At 42.7% G+C, this 19,478-nt stretch overlaps 2 protein-coding genes across 3 annotated transcripts in view; one reads left to right on the forward strand and one right to left on the reverse strand.

Annotated features, from left to right (window-relative positions):
* Positions 1-19,478, reverse strand: part of rassf4a (Ras association domain family member 4a) — an 81,367-nt gene that overhangs the window by 24,571 nt on the left and 37,318 nt on the right. The window contains exons 3-4 of one of the 2 annotated variants that reach the window (XM_084321216.1): positions 9,658-9,776; positions 6,552-6,625 (exon numbers count right to left, since the gene is read on the reverse strand). In XM_084321216.1, coding sequence (XP_084177342.1) covers positions 6,552-6,625; positions 9,658-9,776 — 193 coding nt within the window. Of the gene's footprint in view, positions 1-6,551; positions 6,626-9,657; positions 9,780-19,478 lie in introns of both variants that reach the window. The other variant, XM_084321215.1, reaches the window with a different exon arrangement.
* On the forward strand, positions 16,767-18,296 carry LOC311234103 (uncharacterized protein). Its single transcript, XM_084321217.1, has 2 exons — positions 16,767-16,844; positions 17,435-18,296. Exon 2 carries the CDS (start codon positions 17,436-17,438, stop codon positions 17,913-17,915), a length of 480 nt encoding a protein of 159 aa, XP_084177343.1. The 5' UTR covers positions 16,767-16,844; position 17,435; the 3' UTR covers positions 17,916-18,296.

Genomic DNA, 19,478 nt, shown 5'->3' on the forward strand with positions numbered 1-19,478 from the left:
CAGGTTTATTTACTAAATTATGGAGGCTTTTTTATCGTCAAGGTAAGAGAGGATTTGTCATGATCAACTGAAGGCGTATGCTATGGAACAATATGTGCTTGGGTTTTCAGAAAAAGGCCAGCTATGTGACGCTAATTATTTAGCATCAACGCTGGCTGGCTACAACAATGGCGGATGGTATTCTCTGCGATACCTATATTATTCTATGACAGCCCCGCCCCCATTCGCTAACCAACCAATCACTGCTACGCAATATCAACGCAACGGTTGTTTAGGTTAGATTTTGGAGACATGTACGCAGATTCCTCGCAACACAGTCTACAAGACCCTAAACAACAACCGCGCTGAAATCGCGCTGATGTTGTGTTGAAGTTGCTTTGAAGTTGCTGTAGCATGTAGAGGCCTTTACGCTACGTTGTGTTACGTTACGTTGTGTTACGTTACGTTGTGTTACGCTATGTTGTGTTACGTTACATTGCGTTACGTTATGTTACGTTGCGTTAAGGCCTCTACATGCTACAGCAACTTCAAAGCAACTGCAACACAACATCGGCGCGATTTCAACGCGGTTGTTGGAGAGGGTCTTGTAGACTGTGTTGTGAGGATGTTGCGTGCCTGTCTCCAAAATCTAATCTAAACAACCGTTGCGTTGATATTGCGTAGCAGTGATTGGTTGGTAGTGAATGGGGGCGGGGCTGTCATAGAATAATATTGGTCCCGCAGCGAGGAATACCATCCTCCATTGTTGTAGCCAGCAAGCTATGCTATTAATATTAGCTAAATAATTAGCGTCATAGCTGGCCTTTTTCTGAAAACCCAAGCACATATTGTTCCATAGCATACGCCTTCAGGTGATCATGACAAATCCTCTCTTACCTTGACGATTAAAAAGCCTCCATAATTTTGTAAATAAAGCTGTAGCCAGCCAGCTAGCATTGGTGCTATTCAAAATGCTATCCACATTAGCTACATAGCTAACCAACTAAATGGTATCCTGGTATCCTGAGGTAACGTTAAATACAACATTTGCTAGTCGAAATGACTGGACACACACCGGGACAAGTTAAACATCAATCAATTAATTTATTCCAACAGGTAGTTTGAGCTGCATGTGAGCGGCGGTCTTTCTCTCCTCTCCTTTGGAAACTAATGATGTTACGTTAGCTAGAAAAAGCACAGAACCGGCCGGCAAAAGTTAAGCTGCTAGCAACAGACACTATACTTCCGGTCGGGGGATTTCAAAATAAAAGAGCGACGTCTAAAAGCACCGGAAATACGTTTATTTTGTACATTATCTAACGTTAACACAAACCTAAACTAACTTTAGATTAGTTTAGGTTTGTGTAACGTTAGATATTGTAAAAAATAAACGTATTTACAGTGCTTTTAGACGTCTCTCTTTTATTTTGAAACCCCCCGCCCGGAAGTAAAAATTATGCTTATTTTTCTGCTTGTTATCAATGGGTTGGTTGAGAAGGGAAGTGTCATCTATCAGGGAACCTAGCTACATCCGGGGTACAATGTTACATAGGCTGTGCGTCGATGTTGCAGAAGCATAAAGGCAGAGTGTCTACAACACCTTTGCTTTGTCGATGTTGTGGTGCAGTTGCTTTGAAGTTGCTGTAGCATGTAGAGGCCTTTACGTTATGTTGCGTTACGTTGTGTTACGTTACGTTGTGTTAAGGCCTCTGCAAGCTACAGAAACTGCAAAGCAACTGCAACACAACATCGACAAAGCAACGGTGTTGCAGACACTCTGCCTTTATGCTTCTGCAACATCGACGAGCAGCCTATGCAACATTGTACCTCGGATGTAGCTAGGTCCCTAGATAGATGAAACTTCCCTTCTCAACCAACCCATTGATAACAAGCAGAAAAAAAAGCATTATTTTTACTTCCGGTCGGGGGATTTCAAAATAAAAGAGCAATGTCTAAAAGCACCGTAAATACGTTTATTTTGTACATTATCTAACGTTAACACGAACCTAAACTAATCTAAAGTTAGTTTAGGTTCGTGTTAACATTAGATAATGTACAAAATAAACGTATTTACGGTGCTTTTAAACGTCGCTCTTTTATTTTGAAATCCCCCGACCGGAAGTGTTATAGTGTCTGTTGCTACCAGCTTAACTTCTGTCGCCCGTTTCTGTGCTTTTCGAGCTAACGTAACGTCATTCGTTTCCAATGGAGAGGAGAGAAAGACCTCGGCTCACATGCAGCTCAAACTACCTGTTGGAATAAATTAATTGATTGATGTTTAACTTCCTGTGTGTGTCCAGTCATTTCGACTAGCAAACGTTGTATTTAACGTTACCTCAGGATACCATTGTATTTAGTTGGTTAGCTATGTAGCTAATGTGGATAGCATTTTGAATAGCACCAATGCTAGCTGGCTGGCTACAGCTTTATTTACTAAATTATGGAGGCTTTTTAATCGTCAAGGTAAGAGAGGATTTGTCATGATCAACTGAAGGCGTATGCTATGGAACAATATGTGCTTGGGTTTTCAGAAAAAGGCCAGCTATGTGACGCTAATTATTTAGCATCAACGCTGGCTGGCTACAACAATGGAGGATGGTATTCTCTGCGGGACCAATATTATTCTATGACAGCCCCGCCCCCATTCGCTAACCAACCAATCACTGCTACGCAATATCAATGCAACGGTTGTTTAGATTAGATTTTGAGGAGATGTACGCAACATCCTTGCAACACAGTCTACAAGACCCTCTGCAACAACCGCGTTGAAATCGCGCTGATGTTGTGTTGCAGTTGCTTTGAAGTTGCTGTAGCATGTAGAGGCCTTAACGCAATGCAACGTAACGTAACACAGCATAACGTAACGCAACGCAACACAACGTAACGCAACACAATGTAACGCAACACAATGTAACGCAACACAATGTAATGCAACACAATGTAACGTAACACAACGTAACGCAATGTAACACAACGTAACGTAACACAACGTAACGTAACACAACGTAACGTAACACAATGTAACGTAACACAACGTAACGCAACACAACGTAACGCACCACAACGTAACGCACCACAACGTAACGCACCACAGCGTAACGCACCACAACGTAACGCACCACAACGTAACGCAACACAACGTAACGCAACACAACGTAACGCAACACAACGTAATGCAACACAACGTAACATAACACAACGTAACACAATGTAACGTAATGCAACGTAACGTAACACAACATAACAACACAACGTAACAACACAACATAACAACACAACGTTGCGTTAAGGCCTCTACATGCTACAGCAACTTCAAAGCAACTTCAACACAACATCAGCGCGATTTCAGCGCGGTTGTTGTTTAGGGTCTTGTAGACTGTGTTGCGAGGATGCTGCGTACATGTCTCCAAAATCTAACCTAAACAACCGTTGCGTTGATATTGCGTAGCAGTGATTGGTTGGTTAGCGAATGGGGGTGGGGCTGTCATAGAATAATATTGGTCTCGCAGAGAATACCATCCGCCATTGTTGTAGCCAGCCAGCGTTGATGCTAAATAATTAGCGTCACATAGCTGGCCTTTTTCTGAAAACCCAAGCACATATTGTTCCATAGCATACGCCTTCAGTTGATCATGACAAATCCTCTCTTACCTTGACGATTAAAAAGCCTCCATAATTTAGTAAATAAAGCTGTAGCCAGCCAGCTAGCATTGGTGCTATACAAAATGCTATCCACATTAGCTACATAGCTAACCAACTAAATACAATGGTATCCTGAGGTAACTTTAACGTTAAATACAACGTTTGCTAGTCGAAATGACTGGACACACACAGGGACAAGTTAAACATCAATCAATTAATTTATTCCAATAGGTAGTTTGAGCTGCATGTGAGCCGAGGTCCTCTCCATTGGAAACTAATGACGTTACGGTAACGTTAGCTCGAAAAGCACAGAAAGTTAAGCTGCTAGCAACAGACACTATAACACTTCCGGTCGGGGGATTTCAAAATAAAAGAGCGACGTCTAAAATCACCGGAAATACGTTTATTTTGTACATTATCTAACGCTAACACGAACCTAAACTAACTTTAGTTAAACTAACTTTGCGCGTCGATGTTGCAGAAGCATAAAGGCAGAGTGTCTAAAACACCGTTGCTTTGTCGATGTTGTGTTGCAGTTGCTTTGAAGTTTCTGTAGCATGCAGAGGCCTTTACGGTACGCTGTGTTACATTACGTTGCGTTAAGGCCTCTGCATGCTACAGCAAATTCAAAGCAACTTCGACACAACATCGACAAAGCAACGGTGTTGCAGACACTCTACCTTTATGCTTCTGCAAAATCAACGCGCAGCCTATGTAACATTGTACCCCGTATGTAGCTAGGTTCCCTAGATAGATGACGCTTCCCTTCTCAACCAACCCATTGATAAAAGCAGAAAAATAAGTATAATTTTTACTTCCGGGCGGGGGGTTTCAAAATAAAAGAGCGAGTCTAAAAGCACCGTAAATACGTTTATTTTTTACAATATCTAACGTTACACGAACCTAAACTAATCTAAAGTTAGTTTAGGTTCGTGTTAACTTTGGATAATGTACAAAATAAACGTATTTCCGGTGATTTTAGACGTCGCTCTTTTATTTTGAAAACCCCCGACCGGAAGTGTTATAGTGTCTGTTGCTAGCAGCTTGACTTTCTGTGCTTTTCGAGCTAACGTTACCGTAACATCATTAGTTTCCAATGGAGAGGACCTCGGCTCACATGCAGCTCAAACTACCTATTGGAATAAATTACTTGATTGATGTTTAACTTGTCCCTGTGTGTGTCCAGTCATTTCGACTAGCAAACGTTGTATTTAACGTTACCTCATTGTATTTACTTGGTTAGCTAATGTAGCTAATGTGGATAGCATTTTGAATAGACCCAATGCTAGCTGGCTGGCTACATCTTTATTTACTAAATTATGGAGGCTTTTTAATCGTCAAGGTAAGAGGATTTGTCATGATCAACTGAAGGCGTATGCTATGGAACAATATGTGCTTGGGTTTTCAGAAAAAGGCGAGCTATGTGACGCTGATTATTTAGCGTCAACGCTGGCTTCAACAATGGAGGATATTATTCTCTGCGGGACTAATATTATTCTATGACAGCCCCGCCCCCATTCGCTAACCAACCAATCACTGCTACGCAATATCAACGCAACGGTTGTTCAGATTAGATTCTGGGGACATGTACGCAACGTCCAAGCAACACAGTCTACAAGACCCTCTAAAACAACCGCGCTGAAATCGCGCCGATGTTGTGTTGCAGTTGCTTTGAAGTTGCTGTAGCATGTAGAGGCCTTTACGCTGTGTTACGTTACGTTGTGTTGCGTTACGTTGTGTTATGTTACGTTACGTTGTGTTACGTTACGCTGTGTTACGTTACGCTGTGTTGCGTTACGGTGTGTTGCGTTACGTTGCGTTACGTTGCGTTACGTTGCGTTACGTTGTGTTGCGTTACGTTGTGTTACGTTACGTTGCGTTACGTTACGTTGCGTTACGTTCAACAAAAATATTTTGTCAACAAAAATATTTCATCAACTAAAATATACAGTACGTCACACCCTGCCGTCTGCAAGTGGCTAATCTTGAGTATTTTTTCTCCTCTTCATAAGAGTTTGAGGTTTTCCGTTTGAGGTAAAAACAGCAAGAAAAAGTCAAAACTTGCATCTCCACATCCCAGCCCCGACGCCTGAATACTTTTACCAACGGATTTCCAGTTCCGCGTTCGCGTTCTGCGCTCTGATTGGCCACTGACGTTTCTGGTAGCGCCAATCGTGTGACGCCTCTTTCTTTCACCGGTTAAGCTTAGGCACTCTTTCGAAGTTGGTTAAGGTTAGAGTTTGTCTTAGAGCAGGGCGATAGAACACCAGCCCTGATTCCATACTCTAACCTTAACCAAATGTCAGTGGCCAATCAGAGCGCAGAACGCGGAACTGGAAATCCGTTGGTAAAAGTATTCAGGTGTTGGGGGGGGCCTCCACAAAAATCTGGCCCAGGGGCCTCTGAATTCTTAATCTGGCCTTGGTGATTCTGTGTGTTTTCCATTTGTAAAAGTACTGATGATTAGTGTGTGTGTGTGTGTGTGTGTGTGTGTGTGTGTGTGTGTGTGTGTGTGTGTGTGTGTGTGCACAACATGTGTGTGGGTGTTAACAATTCTGACTCAGTAATCTAAAAGGTGAGAGGCTCTCACTGCACGTGTGTGTGTGTCTGTGTGTATCTGTGTGTGTATGTCTGTGTGTGTGTGTGTGTGTCTGTGTGTATCTGTGTGTGTGTGTCTGTGTGTGTGTCTGTATGTGTGTGTGTGTGTCTGTGTGTGTCTGTGTGTGTGTGTGTGTCTGTGTGTGTGTGTGTGTGTCTGTGTGTGTGTCTGTGTGTGTGTCTGTCTGTGTGTGTGTCTGTGTGTGTGTGTGTCTGTCTGTCTGTGTGTGTGTCTGTGTGTGTGGGTGTGTCTGTGTGTGTGTGTGTCTGCGTGTGTCTGTGTGTGTGTGTCTGTGTGTGTCTGTATGTGTGTGTGTGTGTGTGTTACTCACTTGTTGGGACCAGTCCATTTTCCCTGTTCAGCAGGTTGTTGTTGGACTCCGCCGCCAGCTGCTTCGCTACATTCCTGTCAAAACAAAGACAGTTAGATACGACATTCTCCCTCGTTCTGATACAACATCATTGTACGTAACACAACGTAGCGTAACACAACGTAACGTAACACAACGTAACGTAACACAACGTAGCATAACACAACATAACGTAGCACAACATAACGTAACACAACGTAACGTAACACAACGTAGCGTAACACAACGTAGCGTGACACAACGTAGCGTAACACAACGTAGCGTAACACAATGTAGCGTAACACAACATAACGTAACACAACGTAACATAACACAACGTAACATAACACAATGTAGCGTAACACAACATAACGTAACACAACATAACACAACATAACATAACGTAACGTAACACAACATAACGTAACACAACATAACGTAACACAACATAACGTAACACAACATAACGTAACACAACGTAATGCAACACAACATAACGTAACACAACGTAACGTAACACAACGTAACGTAACACAACGTAACATAACACAACGTACCATAACACAACGTAACGTAACACAACATAACGTAACACAACATAACGTAACACAACGTAACGCAACACAACGTAACGTAACACAATGTAACGTAACACAATGTAACACAACACAGCGTAACACAACACAACGTAACACAACACAACGTAACACAACACAACGTAACGTAACACAACGTCTTGATGGGAAGGAGTTTCATGAGCGTCAGCCAATCAACACAGTGAGACCGGACCAGAGAAAAGTCTCTCTGAGCAACTTCCTACAGACAAGTCTCTCTGGGCAACTTCTTACAGACAAGTCTCTCTTGACAACTTCATAAAGCAGACAAGTCTCTCTGGGCAACTTCATAAAGCAGACAAGTCTCTCTGGGCAACTTCATACAGACAAGTATCTCTGGGCAACTTCATAAAGCAGACAAGTCTCTCTGGGCAACTTCATAAAGCAGACAAGTCTCTCTGGGCAACTTCATACAGACAAGTATCTCTGGGCAACTTCATAAAGCAGACAAGTCTCTCTGAGCAACTTCATAAAGCAGACAAGTCTCTCTGGGCAACTTCATACAGACAAGTATCTCTGGGCAACTTCATAAAGCAGACAAGTCTCTCTGGGCAACTTCATAAAGCAGACAAGTCTCTCTGGGCAACTTCATACAGACAAGTATCTCTGGGCAACTTCATAAAGCAGACAAGTCTCTCTGAGCAACTTCATAAAGCAGACAAGTCTCTCTGGGCAACTTCATACAGACAAGTCTCTCTGGGCAACTTCCTACAGACAAGTCTCTCTGAGCAACTTCATAAAGCAGACAAGTCTCTCTGAGCAACTTCATACAGATAAGTCTCTCTGGGCAACTTCCTACAGACAAGTATCTCTGGGCAAGTATGGAGATGTTCAAATAGGACAACTGATCTAGGATCAGTTCTCATATCACATGGCCGTTTATACACCTCACTATGTCTTATTATGAGTCTTATTATTATCTGGTCTGGGTGTTACGTCTGGTACTCTAGCCAGTGCCAGCACTTAAACCAGTGTTCTGACTAGTGTCGTGTTCATGTGTTCAGATTCACGTTACGGACGTGACATTGCCGTTGTTGTTGTATGTACGTTACCATGCATCTGGTTCAGTTGAGTAAACACCGTTAAGCTAAAGTTAAAAGAACGCATATAAGTTTGGGAATTTGTTTTGTTTTGATTTGTTTTGATTTTAGTTTTTTTCTTTTTCTTTTACTGAATAATGTAATGTGAGTGTGACTCATGTTGAGGTCCTTGGGTGAGCGGGGTGGGGGGGGGAAGAGAACGAGCGAGTGTCCATGTAGGATGATCACTGTACAGTCTGTATCAGTTATTGTCTTGTCATGTGGTGTTAAGTTATTGTCTTGGGAAGTCTTTTTATGTATTATTATTGTATTGTTTGTGATATATGTTCTGTTTCATGTTAAAAAAAAAAAAAAAAAAAAAATTTGATAAAAAAAAAGAAAAAACACTGTTAAGCTACTGTACAACAACGTCCAACATAACACTGGGATCAGCACTCCTAATTGAAGATGCAGACTGAAGCCCAGGGACCAGGAGTGACACTATGCTGACCACCAGGAGTGACACTATGCTGACCACCAGGAGTGACACTATGCTGACCACCAGGAGTGACACTATGCTGACCACCAGGAGTGACACTACGCTGACCACCAGGAGTGACACTACGCTGACCACCAGGAGTGACACTATGCTGACCACCAGGAGACCAACGTGATGATTTGTAGTATAGCTATGATGAAGCTTCTGAAATTAAGAAAAAAACAAACCAAAAAACAACTAACCTTCATACTGTCTTTTACTATCATACACTTTGCCACTAAATAATCTTCCTTGCCTATATTACTACAGTACCTGCTATCTCTTTACTACTATGCACTCAAGACTGTAGCACCCAAGTTCAACACTGTTTGACAAACATTGTTACTTAGCTAAAAGAGTTGTACCCTTCCTCCTGATTTGTTGTACAGAACTTTGGATAAAAGCATCAGCTAAATGATGTAAATGTGTAAAAAGTACTGATCAAACAAGATATATAGTTATAATGATATGTCTATTTTGCTTGCATGAATGGACAATAACGTCCACACATTTCATTCATTATTCATTATCACACTGTTTGACTGCATACTTAGAAATATATATATACTTTCATTTCATTTCAAACCTTTATTTATACTCGTGAAAGCACTGAGGTTTCCCTCATTTACAGTGATGACGAGTTAACAAAGGACACAAATATCATAACAGTTAATAATTACAATGAATTACAATTATTACAATGATGGATTAAAAACAATTACATGATTCAGTCCATAGGTCAATATATATATATATATATATATATATATATATATATATATATATATATATATATATATATATATATATATATATATATATATATATATATATATATATATATATATATATATATATAATAACAACACACTGTTGTCATTATTGTCAGTGTAGTTGTTCTACATCCTGCTGACTACCTGTTGCCTCCCGTGGCAGTGTAGTGGAATCTTTCGTTGTCATCGTGCATCTGGAGCCTGATTGGTCGACGCAGACCCCAGTAGATGTTCAGCAACCCTTCTAGGATCAGTTCTCCATCCTCCTGCACACACACACACACACACACACACACACACACACACCCACACACACACACACACACACACACACACACACACACACACACACACAAACAAAATAGTAGCCTAATTATTAGTCACCAAAATACACATACAGTATATACGTTCAGACACTTTCTCACACACACACACACACACACACACACACACACACACACACACACACACACACACACACACACACACACACACACACACACACACACACACGATTCAAACCAACTGTAATAATAATCATTCGTATCCCTGTATCAGGGGGGGATATCCTGCTGGCGGTTGGCCATTGCGGCTCCATGTCAGGTGTACGTGCGGAACCAGTCGCTCACAGTAGCAGGGTGAGCCCACTCTTCTGGGAGAAACCCAGGCCACGACTGACCCCACCCACCCTGCTGGATGGAGGCGGGGTCGTTCCTCAGAAAGCAGCGGTTACAGGCCTGAGACGCACGGCGGGTCACGTAGCACACGTGCAACGGTCGTTTTTCGATAATCACGTAGTGCATATATCTACGGGAATCTAAATTTAGAAAGAGATCTAAATTTAGATGGCATTTTGTTTAAAATAGAAAGGAATGTCAGGGAAACATTTATGCGCAGTGAACGTGCCTCTGAATATTCACATTGAATTTACACACACACACACACACACACACACACACACACACACACACACACACACATGGCACGTTAGCAGGTCATGTCTAGACTGATCAGTGAGACAGCATAGGGACAAAGCCACATGCTTTCGAGGATTCAAATGATCCTAAATGAGACATTATATTTCTACACAGCTTATGACGTTTACATAATTCAACGTGTCACCAACACATGAACAGTGTGACGTCACTATGTACAGTTTATTCCCCCTCAAATGTATATACTCTCTTTTAGAAACTGTCTCTTGTGTATATTTGTATATCTTGTATGTCATAAATGTTACGATGAATTGAAAATGGGGGACCCTGATGTAAACTAGACGAAAGTCTTTCTCTGGTCTGCATCCCCTTAACAATTGTGTGTATTGAGCCGTACTGTATTGTACCCATTCTGCAATCTGTTAATAACGTTTTTAATCAATCAAAACTAAGACACATGAACAGTGTGACGTCACTAAGACACATGAACAGTGTGACGTCACTAAGACATGAACAGTGTGACGTCACTAAGAGACATGTGACGTCACTAAGACACATGAACAGTGTGACGTCACTAAGACATGAACAGTGTGACGTCACTAAGACACATGAACAGTGTGACGTCACTAAGACATGAACAGTGTGACGTCACTAAGAGACAGGTGACGTCACTAAGACACATGAACAGTGTGACGTCACTAAGACATGAACAGTGTGACGTCACTAAGACATGAACAGTGTGACGTCACTAAGACACATGAACAGTGTGACGTCACTAAGACACATGAACAGTGTGACGTCACTAAGACACATGAACAGTGTGACGTCACTAAGACATGAACAGTGTGACGTCACTAAGACACATGAACAGTGTGACGTCACTAAGACATGAACAGTGTGACGTCACTAAGACATGAACAGTGTGACGTCACTAAGACATGAACAGTGTGACGTCACTAAGACACATGAACAGTGTGACGTCACTAAGACACATGAACAGTGTGACGTCACTAAGACACATGAACAGTGTGACGTCACTAAGACACATGAACAGTGTGATGTCACTAAGACACATGAACAGTGTAACGTCACTAAGACACATGAACAGTGTGACGTCACTAAGACACATGAACAGTGTGACGTCACTAAGAGACATGTGACGTCACTAAGACACATGAACAGTGTGACGTCACTAAGACATGAACAGTGTGACGTCACTAAGACACATGAACAGTGTGACGTCACTAAGACATGAACAGTGTGACGTCACTAAGAGACATGTGACGTCACTAAGACACATGAACAGTGTGACGTCACTAAGACATGAACAGTGTGGCGTCACTAAGACACATGAACAGTGTGACGTCACTAAGACATGAACAGTGTGACGTCACTAAGAGACATGTGACGTCACTAAGACACATGAACAGTGTGACGTCACTAAGACATGAACAGTGTGATGTCACTAAGACATGAACAGTGTGACGTCACTAAGACACATGAACAGTGTGACGTCACTAAGACACATGAACAGTGTGACGTCACTAAGACACATGAACAGTGTGACGTCACTAAGACATGAACAGTGTGACGTCACTAAGACACATGAACAGTGTGACGTCACTAAGACATAAACAGTGTGACGTCACTAAGACATGAACAGTGTGACGTCACTAAGACATGAACAGTGTGACGTCACTAAGACATGAACAGTGTGACGTCACTAAGACACATGAACAGTGTGACGTCACTAAGACACATGAACAGTGTGACGTCACTAAGACATGAACAGTGTGACGTCACTAAGACACATGAACAGTGTGACGTCACTAAGACATGAACAGTGTGACGTCACTAAGACACATGAACAGTGTGACGTCACTAAGACATGAACAGTGTGACGTCACTAAGAGACATGAACAGTGTGACGTCACTAAGACACATGAATAGTGTGACGTCACTAAGACACATGAACAGTGTGACGTCAGTAAGACACATGAACAGTGTGACGTCACTAAGACATGAACAGTGTGACGTCACTAAGACACATGAACAGTGTGACGTCACTAAGACATGAACAGTGTGACGTCACTAAGAGACATGAACAGTGTGACGTCACTAAGACACATGAACAGTGTGACGTCAGTAAGACACATGAACAGTGTGACGTCACTAAGACATGAACAGTGTGACGTCACTAAGACACATGAACAGTGTGACGTCACTAAGACATGAACAGTGTGACGTCACTAAGAGACATGAACAGTGTGACGTCACTAAGACACATGAACAGTGTGACGTCACTAAGACATGAACAGTGTGACGTCACTAAGACACATGAACAGTGTGACGTCACTAAGACATGAACAGTGTGACGTCACTAAGAGACATGAACAGTGTGACGTCACTAAGACACATGAACAGTGTGACGTCAGTAAGACACATGAACAGTATGACGTCACTAAGACACATGAACAGTGTGACGTCACTAAGACACATGAACAGTGTGACGTCACTAAGACACATGAACAGTGTGACGTCACTAAGACACATGAACAGTGTGACGTCACTAAGACACATGAACAGTGTGACGTCACTAAGACACATGAACAGTGTGACGTCACTAAGACACATGAACAGTGTAACGTCACTAAGACATGAACAGTGTGACGTCACTAAGACATGAACAGTGTGACGTCACTAAGACACATGAACAGTGTGACGTCACTAAGACACATGAACAGTGTGACGTCACTAAGACACATGAACAGTGTAACGTCACTAAGACATGAACAGTGTGGCGTCACTAAGACACATGAACAGTGTAACGTCACTAAGACATGAACAGTGTGACGTCACTAAGACACATGAATAGTGTGACGTCACTAAGACATGAACAGTGTGACGTCACTAAGACACATGAACAGTGTAACGTCACTAAGACATGAACAGTGTGACGTCACTAAGACACATGAATAGTGTGACGTCACTAAGACATGAACAGTGTGACGTCACTAAGACACATGAATAGTGTGACGTCACTAAGACATGAACAGTGTGACGTCACTAAGACACATGAACAGTGTGACGTCACTAAGACATGAACAGTGTGACGTCACTAAGACATGAACAGTGTGACGTCACTAAGACATGAACAGTGTGACGTCACTAAGACATGAACAGTGTGACGTCACTAAGACACATGAACAGTGTGACGTCACTAAGACACATGAACAGTGTGACGTCACTAAGACACATGAATAGTGTGACGTCACTAAGACATGAACAGTGTGACGTCACTAAGACATGAACAGTGTGACGTCACTAAGAGACATGAACAGTGTGACGTCACTAAGACATGAACAGTGTGACGTCACTAAGACATGAACAGTGTGACGTCACTAAGACACATGAACAGTGTGACGTCACTAAGACATGAACAGTGTGACGTCAGTAAGACATGAACAGTGTGACGTCACTAAGACACATGAACAGTGTGACGTCACTAAGACATGAACAGTGTGACGTCACTAAGACATGAACAGTGTGACGTCACTAAGACACATGAACAGTGTGACATCACTAAGAGACATGAACAGTGTGATGTCACTAAGACATGAACAGTGTGACGTCACTAAGACACATGAACAGTGTGACGTCACTAAGACACATGAACAGTGTGACGTCACTAAGACATGAACAGTGTGACGTCACTAAGACACATGAACAGTGTGACGTCACTAAGACATGAACAGTGTGACGTCACTAAGACATGAACAGTGTGACGTCACTAAGACACATGAACAGTGTGACGTCACTAAGACATGAACAGTGTGACGTCAGTAAGACATGAACAGTGTGACGTCACTAAGACACATGAACAGTGTGACGTCACTAAGACATGAACAGTGTGACGTCACTAAGACATGAACAGTGTGACGTCACTAAGACACATGAACAGTGTGACGTCACTAAGACACATGAACAGTGTGACGTCACTAAGACACATGAACAGTGTGACGTCAGTAAGACACATGAACAGTGTGACGTCACTAAGACATGAACAGTGTGACGTCACTAAGACACATGAACAGTGTGACGTCACTAAGACATGAACAGTGTGACGTCACTAAGACACATGAACAGTGTGACGTCACTAAGACATGAACAGTGTGACGTCACTAAGACATGAACAGTGTGACGTCACTAAGACATGAACAGTGTGACGTCACTAAGACACATGAACAGTGTGACGTCACTAAGACACATGAACAGTGTGACGTCACTAAGACATGAACAGTGTGACGTCACTAAGACATGAACAGTGTGACGTCACTAAGACACATGAACAGTGTGACGTCACTAAGACACATGAACAGTGTGACGTCACTAAGACACATGAACAGTGTGACGTCACTAAGACATGAACAGTGTGACGTCACTAAGACACATGAACAGTGTGACGTCACTAAGACATGAACAGTGTGACGTCACTAAGACACATGAACAGTGTGACGTCACTAAGACATGAACAGTGTGACGTCACTAAGACATGAACAGTGTGACGTCACTAAGAGACATGAACAGTGTGACGTCACTAAGACATGAACAGTGTGACGTCACTAAGACACATGAACAGTGTGACGTCACTAAGACACATGAACAGTGTGACGTCACTAAGACACATGAACAGTGTGACGTTACTAAGACATGAACAGTGTGACGTCACTAAGACACATGAACAGTGTGACGTCACTAAGACACATGAACAGTGTGACGTCACTAAGACATGAACAGTGTGACGTCACTAAGACACATGAACAGTGTGACGTCACTAAGACACATGAACAGTGTGACGTCACTAAGACATGAACAGTGTGACGTCACTAAGACACATGAACAGTGTGACGTCACTAAGATACATGAACAGTGTGACGTCACTAAGACATGAACAGTGTGACGTCACTAAGACATGAACAGTGTGACGTCACTAAGACACATGAACAGTGTGACGTCACAAAGACACATGAACAGTGTGACGTCACTAAGACACATGAACAGTGTGATGTCACAAAGACACATGAACAGTGTGACGTCACTAAGACACATGAACAGTGTGACGTCACTAAGACACATGAACAGTGTGACGTCACTAAGACACATGAACAGTGTGACGTCACTAAGACATGAACAGTGTGACGTCACTAAGACATGAACAGTGTGACGTCACTAAGACACATGAACAGTGTGACGTCACTAAGACACATGAACAGTGTGACGTCACTAAGACACATGAACAGTGTGACATCACTCACTTAAACTGTGAGACGCATGCGAAAAAGAAGAAGAGAGAGGGACGGTGTGTGTGTGTGTGTATACATTATATGTGTGTGTTTATATATCTACATTATATATGTGTGTGTATATATAAATATATAATTACATTATATGTGTGTGCGTGTATTATGTATGCATGCATTTGTTTGTGTGTCTGTATTGTGTATGTGTGTGTGAGAGAGAAAGAGCGAGAGTGTATGAGAGAGAGTGTGTGTGTGTGTGTATTATGTGTGCATATTATGTGTGCATTTGTTTGTGTGTCTTTATCGTGTATGTGTGAGAGAGAGAGGGTGTGTGTTTGAGAAAGAGAGTGTATGAGATAAAGAGGGTGTGTGTGAGAGAGAGAGAGAGAGATAGAGAGAGAGAAAGAGAGAGAGGGAGTGTGTGTGTGTGTGTGTGTGTGTGTGTGTGTGTGTGTGTGTGTGTGTGTGTGTGAGAGAGAGTGTATGTGAGATAAAAAGTGTATGTGTGTGCGTGTGTTTCTGTGTGCCTGTGTGTGTGTGACAACGTGGACACGCTTGCTCCCAGAGGTTCATTGTTTCTGGAATATAAACACTGGGAGCAGCTGCAGCACCGAACCTCGCCTTGGTAACTTACCGTACCACCCCTGAGCTTCCTGAGTACACCACACACACACACACACACACACACACACACACACACACACACACACACACACACACACACACACACACACACACACACACACACACACACACACACACACACACACACACACACACACACACACACACACACACACACACACACACACACACACACACACACACACACACACACACACACACACACACACACACACACACACACACACACACACACACACACCGCACTCTCTCTTCCCACAGAACGGAGCAAGGTCAGCAGGGTTCTATATTTAGCAGGCTGGCTGGACTCAGGCTAATCTCCCCGGTGCAGAGTGAATATAAAGGCGTGCCCATGCCGTCCCTCACAGACTCACTCTCGCTCAGCGAACCTAAACACAAGCTTTAGTTCCCGCTGCCGCTCAGACGCACTTACAACTCCAACCGCTAAAAGGTGAGCTCTTCATTTAATAGGTTTTGATCATCACTGTTATTATTCTAATTACCACTAAATCATCGTTATCATATTGTATTATATTTGTATATCTTCCTTAGTAAAATAACTAGCTATATTTTGAGACATATGATCTTGTTATACATTGTTTACCAAGTTTGTTGTTTTACTGTACATGTCACACTAACACCGTAGGAACACGAGCATGAGACACATTGAAATCTCCTTCAGTATAAATGTAATTTACGATGATTTTCACGTTTGTTATTTGTTATTTAACACAATGAACCGACACTCCTCCATTAACTGAAATAACTGAAGCCAAGCTGATTTTAAGACCAGGCCTACTTCTAGGGATAGTGGTCCTGGCCCCTAAATAGAAACACTGGTATTTATGAGGTGTTCATGCACACTTCTTTTAATTTGTATAATGTTAATGCACACTAAAAGCTGAAATTACATGCATCACACCTTCTAGCTCTGATGGGGGATGTATTATTTTAAGCAGTAAAAAAATTATAAAAAAAAAAAAACATTTCCAGTGGTCTTTGGTTAACCCTTGGGCCTCTCCTCTCCTCTCTCCCTTGCAGGATGAAACACAGACGCTTGCTCCTGTCCCTCGCTCGCCTACCCACCATCACCGAAGCTCTCGAGGACACCACGTCCCAGGGGGTCCCCACCCACCCCTCCTCCTCCTCCTCCCAGTCCAGCCAGAGTTCCCAGTCTCTGGACGACTACATGACCAGCATCCAGGCTCTCGCCCAGCCCCCGGAAGCCCCCAGCTGCGGGCCCGTCAGGCTCCAGAGGTCCTCCGCCAGGTCCCGGCTTTTCTCTAAGCCCCAGATGAAGCACTCGGTCTCGGCCGCGTCGCCCCGCGGTCCCCCCCGCACGGCGAGGACTTCCAGGAACTCCACCCTGAGCCGGAGCTCCGAGGAGCTCTCCCTGACACTCTCCCTGAAGGGCAGGGACAGAGACTGCAGGGGGGGTGACCCGGTGGACTGGCTGTTTGGACAGACTCAGACACAGACCAGGACTTGTGGAGAGCTGTGTCTGAAGGAGTCATCTCTGTAGGCATCTTGGTACACAGTCTTGCCTCCCGCAGGTAGGCTACCTGTCTGTGGTTATATTGACAAGCCAGAGCGGGAGAGACATAGGACTATATACAGCATAATGGATCGCGTGCCTACAATTATAAAAAGAAGGAGAGAGAGAGAGAGAGAGAGAGAGAGAGAGAGAGAGAGAGAGAGAGAGAGAGAGAGAGAGAGAGAGAGAGAGAGGACAACACAATGCTGTACAGATGGACTCAATGCTGCGGATGAACAGACAATCCCGGTGAGACCTGGAGATGTATTTATTTCTGTGCACTATATGAAGGACTCATGTCTTTATGTTTACATCCTTGTGATATTTTTTTTACGTGAACATTTTTCAGATTTCTAATAAAAGCAAAAGAAAATGTATGAAACTGTTTCCATTGAGTTCTATTTCTCTTTAAAGTCTTGGTTTTCTTGTTTTCAGCTCGCAAAAAACCAAATGAGCCATTTCATCTCTCTTCCTGGGAGCCGGGCTCGATAAAATAGATTGCTACTCTTATCATGTGAGCACGACGCCGGTAGTACATTGTGTCCTCCTGACCCATGGATTAAATAAACACAAAACAACCCCAACCTCAAAAAAATAAAAGGGGGGTGGGGGCGTTACCAAAGAAACTATAAAAGAAGGAAGGGTCATCACATCACTGTGTAGCGTGTGAACACACATTGGTGCCAAGTGTGGAAACTTTCAGTTCGGACGACATTGAGTTGAATGGGATCAGCCATTGTCAATTCTCTGCTCATTTTATACCTGTCTATAATTATGCCAATATTATGCTACCTTTCACTGCTGTGAAGCAATTGTGTGGGCTTGTATGGGCTGCAATTATTGTATGAAAGGTGCTAAACACATTTATTATTATTATTATCATTATTATTATTATCTCCTCGTTTATGACCAGGTTATTACCTCGGATGCAATGTGTTGCTTTGTTAACTAGTTGACATTTGATATATTGGTTGATGTATATTTCCTCAGATAGCTGGTATATTAATTTATTTTAATACAGGCTTCAATAGAACTGGCACCAAAGTCTGGAACCAAGCAGAGCATAGAACGCTGATATTCTGAGGTGATGACCCTTCCTTCTTTTATATTATTATAGAATAATGTTCCTTGCAGTTGCATGGGCGGTATAAGGCTGACACATTTTGAGAAGCCTGGTTGTTTTGCGAGGTTCAAAAAGAGAATATCAATCTAAAACACTGGCCAGACGCCATTTCTTGATGTGGAGATGAGCACGCGGAGCATAGCAGTAATGTTATGGAACGGGAATGCCTTCACTGATATCCGTTTCAGTTTGCTTTATTTCGCTGATACTCAGCAAACTACCGACTTCAGCTACAGTAAAGACAAGACTCTATCACCCTCTGGTGGCATTAGGTGGTGCTGCAACACAATAAACTATACAAGTGTGTAATTCCCGAAATGACCACCAGAGGGAAGTGCATGCATTCACAGACCATAGAGATGCATAGAGTGTGCATTTATGAAGTATCCTGTTCCTCACATGAGATGTGATCCAGAGATCAGTAGGAG

The sequence above is a fragment of the Notolepis coatsorum genome (genome assembly GCF_963971535.1).
Source record: "Notolepis coatsorum genome assembly, chromosome: 9".
In the NCBI taxonomy this organism is placed as follows: Eukaryota; Metazoa; Chordata; class Actinopteri; order Aulopiformes; family Paralepididae; genus Notolepis; species Notolepis coatsorum.